Source organism: Euleptes europaea, chromosome 1 (genome assembly GCF_029931775.1).
Source record: "Euleptes europaea isolate rEulEur1 chromosome 1, rEulEur1.hap1, whole genome shotgun sequence".
Classification (NCBI taxonomy): Eukaryota; Metazoa; Chordata; class Lepidosauria; order Squamata; family Sphaerodactylidae; genus Euleptes; species Euleptes europaea.
Window position 1 is genome coordinate 132,538,319 of NC_079312.1, and position 5,055 is coordinate 132,543,373.

A 5,055-nucleotide genomic window follows, 5' to 3' on the forward strand; every position below is an offset into this window, starting at 1 on the left:
TTGACCCGTTGGCGATCGCACATCGACAGGTGGGCTGTAAGCTGAGACTCTGCGCCCAAAAGGGGGAGGCTAGAGGGCAGGGTGGCTCAATTACAAAATCTCATGGCAAATAGCATGAGCTGACCATCCTCAAAATAGCTGGAGGGCAACTATATAACAGGAGACACCACTGGAAACAGTCAGTCCTCAACAAGAGATCATCACATCTGTGCAGTCCTGTTCAAGGGAAGCTCTGAGAAGGACAGAACACTATAATAAATCATCCCTGTCAGTCTCTTAGCTGCTAAGGTGGAGAGGACCGTTTCAGACGCAAGGGTCCGTTGTATTCTGACACCTCAAAGGAGCTTATTTCTGTGGGGTGCTGTGCCTTCTCTTGTTCCTGGACACTGTTCCTCAGCCTTCTTGCCCTGCCGACACCTTGTTCTCCCTCTTGGTTCCATAGCACTCTGCCACCATGAAGTATTACTATCCAGCTGCACCCTCCAGGTACAGGAGGTACACAAAAGGCCTGAGGACTGTACGTTTCTCCAATGATGTGATCTTCCAGGACAACATCCGGCAAGGCGACCTGGAGCAGGTGGGGCGTTTCATCCGTGCCAGGAAAGTCAACTTGGACACTATCTACCCCTCTGGTAAGTAGGTAGTGGTTGAAAATAATTAAGTATTGGTAGCTCCCTCATCCCTGAGGAAGGCTGTGGGTCACAAACTAGATCATGGCTTTTTGTTTAGCCTGAGAAAGGTACCTCTTTAATTTTTCTCTCTTTTACTCAATAGCACTAATATATGGACTAATATATGGACAACCTGGATTCCATTAGAGCACTGGTTCCCAACCGGGGGTCCGTGGACCCCCAGGGGTCCGCGAGAACTAAATTAAGGTCCGCGAAACAAAGTTACAACCCCATAATAAATTAATATTTTTAATTAAAAGTTCTCTACTATAAAAATATATATTCAAATATTATTCTAAGTTTAATGTTTAACTAACAGTTATGATTAAAGTTTATTTTCAAATTCTCGGAATTTTTATTTTGAACCTTGGGGTCCCTGCACCGAACAAAAACCTAGTGGTCCCTGGTCAAGGTTGGGAACCACTGCATTAGAGGAATCACCTTAGCTATCCCCTTGGAACTGGGAACTACTTAAGAGTATGATACAAACATGCAGATACGTTTCCTGTTGAGAAAACCGAAAGTTTCTTAGTTTGCAGAGAATCCTGTTTTTGTGCAGGTAAACGTCAATGGACTACCTGAGCTGGGAACGTTTGGGGAACACCCCCGCCCCCAAATGACAGCATAAGCAAACCAACAAAATTACCTGCCTGACAAACTTCTCAGTGGTTTCATAACTGACTGGATTATTGTCCCGAGGAGCCCTTTCCTCCTGCCCCTGCGTGTCTGTGAAAAACTGCATCTGAAAAGCTGGGTGTGAAATTTTGTTTTGTAACCGTATAAGCGACAGCTGTTGTATCCAAGTACATAGGCAGTGTGCCTGTTATGTACTGTTGCTGTTTATCACTCTCCCTTATAAAAGACCATAGAAACCTGGTGCCGTGTGTCCCTGCAGTGGGTGCTGGCCTCAATTAATGGTTTAATCGTTTAACTCTCCAAGAGGCTCTCAGATTCAGCCCTGATTCAAAGAATTCTGACTTTTGTCCGTCCATGTGGAGGACCTTTATCCAACCCCTCCTTTATCCTCTCTGGCCAAGTTTATTCTACCCCACTGGACTTCTAGAATAACAGGAGCCATATTTGTTTTTCAGATAAGGTCAAGGTCCCAGCACTGTTTTGTGAGAAAAATATTCCTGAGCAGCAGGGATGTTTCTTTCCATGATTCCCAGGCCTCTCCTCCCTTGCTCAGTGGATTTACTGTCCCTTGGGTTCCTTTGCCACCATTTTAACACTGCAAATTCCTGCTGAGAAAAATCCTGCAGAGTGTATCTCCTCCTCTCTTCCCAGGACCACACTGCCGGGTTCCATTAATGTGGCTGATCTATTCCCCTTTCCTGTTAGGTATGGCTGCCCTTCATGAAGCTGTGCTTTCTGGGAATCTTGATTGCGTTAAGCTCTTAGTGAAATATGGTGCTGACATCCATCAGAAAGATGAGGACGGCTGGACACCGCTGCATATGGCCTGCAGCGACGGCCATGCCGACATTGCAAGGTCAGAGCTGCCAGTTTGCTAAACCTCTTTTCTAAGCTGGAGCCTCTCATTCAATTGTGCCATCTCTTGGCCGGTGGAATCTGTTGATCTCATGGCCAAGAAAAACGGGGAGGGAAGCTCTTTTGCCAGGCTGAGACCTGAGAGGTTGAAAAACAGAGTCTGCTGGATCGGAACATGTGGTGGTGGGGTGATGACAGGGCCAGTGTCAGCATACCTTGAGGTGGGGAAGCTGCCAGGGCTTCTGGTGGTGTCCACTGCTGAGAACCTAGGGTTGCCAGGTCCCTCTTCACTACTGGCGGGAGGTTTTTGGGGCAGAGCCTGAGAAGGGTGGGGTTTGGGGAGGGAGGGACTTCAATGCCACAGAGTCCAATTGCCAAAGTGGCCATTTTCTCCAGGTGAACTGATTATCGGCTGGAGATCAGTTGTAATAGCGGGAGATCTGCAGCTAGTAACTGGACGTTGGCAACTCTATGGGAACCCCCACCTGTGTGCCTTGCTGCCTTGCTGCTCATTTAGTGCTCCACCACCTAACATCATCAAGAAAGAGTGTGCAGCCAGTTGAAGAGCCCGGTAGTGAGGGCAAGATGGAGGGGGTCACAGGCACCCTTTCTCTGCCCCCCCCCCGAAACTTGGAACTGGGCCAGGCCTGGCTGATGGCTCTGTCCTAGGGTTACCAGGTTGGGAAATTCTTGGAGATTTGGGGGTGGATCCTGGGGAAGGTGGTGTTTGGAGGGGCAGGGACCTCAGTGTTATGGTGTCCTCTCTCCAAAAATCCATTTCCTCCCAGGGAACTGATCTGTGTAGTCCTTAGGGTTGCCAGCTCTGGGCTGGGAAATTCCTGGAGATTTTTTGGGGCGGAGCCTGAGGAGGGCGGGGTTTGGGGAGGGACTTCAACGCCATAGAGTCCAATTGCCAAAGCAGCCATTTTCTCCAGGTGAACCAATCTCCATCGGCTGGAGATCAGTTGTAATAGCAGGAGATCTCCAGCTAATACCTGGAGGTTGGCCACCCTAGTAGTCCTGGAGATCAAGTGTAATTCTGGGAGATCTCCGGGCCCCACCTGGAGGTTGGCAATCTTGGTCCTATAGGCTGTGCCAGTTCACAACATCTTCTGTTTCTCTATACAATCTTGGAAGCTAACACATAGGGCAATGTTAGTGTGAACCTTCCTGTTCAGTGATTTCCATGATTCTGGCTACACTTTTCCAGCAAGAAATGTATGCTGTTTCCCTGTGTGTACAGCCCAGAACACACTAACTTTTCTACGCATACCTGTATTATCTGTTAATGTGAGAGCCAGAGTGGTGTGGTGGTTAAGAGTGGTGCACTATAATGTGGAGAACCAGGTTTGATTCCCCACTCTTCTACATGAGTGGCTGACTCTAATCTGGTGAACCAGGTTTGTTTTCCCACTCTTCCACTTGAAGCTTGCTGGGTGACCTTGGGCTAGTCACAGTTCTCTCAGAACTCTCAGCTTCACCTACCTCACAAGGTATCTGTTGTGGGGAGAGGAAGGGAAGGCAATTGTAAACTGGTTTGATTCTCCTTAAAACCAACTCTTCTTCTTCTTTTGATTGCTTGGAGGGATTTGACTTCTCTAACAAGGACTTTGGACTCTGATATGAATGTAATACAGTTTTCTTATTGTAATGTTTTAGGATTGAATCACTAGGGCCTCCCCTGGATTCCTACAGGTTTATGATAATGATTGCAGTGGCAGTGATGCTTTATTTAACTGGAAAAGACCAGGTCACACTCCTCTGCTGCATCTGCTACCATCATTGCCTCTCCTCATGTCTTCTTTCTTTGATATCACAGATACCTCATCTCTCTTGGAGCCGAACTAGATGTCACCAATGATGAAGGGGAGAAGCCGTCTGACCTTATTGACCCTGAATACAAGGACCTTGTGGAACTTTTCAAAGCAACTCGAATGGACTGAACTTGTACTTTCAGTTCTTTGCTACACGGAATCCAGTCTCTCCAGCAGGCAGGAAGATCTGTTGAGTGCTGGAAAGAGGCTGGTAAAGTTGACATTAGCCCATACTAGAATGGCTAGGGAAACTATGGCCTCCAAAAGAGGTCATAGTTTGGTTGTAATATGTGTGTAAAAGACTGGCTACTTAAGGGTTTCTCAGAGAGCTATGCTTGGGATAGCCCATTCAAAGTGAAATACATTTTTATTGTGGCCCACAGCTTGGTACCTGCTGGGGTCAGGTTTTGACTGAAACGGTTATAATGGAGAAGGCATACAAGTCCTGGCATCACTGTTGTGCAAGAGGTTCACAAAGGTGGTTGTGAGTTGAAATGGACTGGGTACCAATTTTTACAAGTATATATCTTCCAATACTCATTTGCCTTTACTCTGATCTTGAATCTCAGCAACATTGAAGCTATTTTCTTGAGAGCTACAGCCACTCCAAGACGAATCCTTATACAATTATCCTACAGAGATAACAGATCCAACTTCAAGCTGGTATTTAAGTGTTGTAAATATGGACGATCCAAGCACTGTTGTGTATAAAGTCTTATTTTCCATGTTTGTGCACCCTAGACTTGCTTTTCTACTGTATTTTTATGTGATTCTGAAACAGCCTTTTTATTTTTACAATAAAGTAATTCCTAAACTCTTGTATTCATTTTCTTCCTTCTGTTCGCCCAAAGGAACAGCTGTGGTGTAGTGGTTAAGAGCGGTGGACTCTAATCTGGACAACCGGGTTTGATTCCCCACTCCTACATATGAAGCCAGTTGGGTGACCTTGGGCTAGTCACAGTTCTATTAAGAGCTCTCTCAGCCCCACCTACCAAACAGGGTGTTTGTTGTGGGAAGGGGAAGGGAAGGTGATTGTAAGCTGGTTTGAGTCTCCCTTAAATGGTAGAGGAAGTTGGCAT

General features: G+C 46.5%; 1 protein-coding gene across 1 annotated transcript; it reads left to right on the forward strand.

Moving 5' to 3' along the window:
- Positions 1-274: 274 nt before the first annotated feature.
- PPP1R27 (protein phosphatase 1 regulatory subunit 27) lies at positions 275-4,783 on the forward strand. Its single transcript, XM_056867334.1, has 3 exons — positions 275-632; positions 2,013-2,163; positions 3,982-4,783. The coding sequence occupies exons 1-3, from the start codon at positions 455-457 to the stop codon at positions 4,103-4,105; spliced, it is 453 nt and encodes a 150-aa protein (XP_056723312.1). The 5' UTR covers positions 275-454; the 3' UTR covers positions 4,106-4,783.
- The last annotated feature ends 272 nt before the right edge of the window (positions 4,784-5,055 follow it).

What these genes read in the sequence shown, in the direction of transcription:
- PPP1R27 (XM_056867334.1), top strand. Translation starts at nt 455, where the DNA reads ATGAAGTATTACTATCCAGCTGCACCCTCCAGGTACAGGAGGTACACA. An exon ending in GGACACTATCTACCCCTCTG is followed by an intron (nt 633 to 2,012) that starts GTAAGTAGGTAG and finishes CTTTCCTGTTAG; the next exon opens with GTATGGCTGCCCTTCATGAA. An exon ending in GGCCATGCCGACATTGCAAG is followed by an intron (nt 2,164 to 3,981) that starts GTCAGAGCTGCC and finishes TTGATATCACAG; the next exon opens with ATACCTCATCTCTCTTGGAG.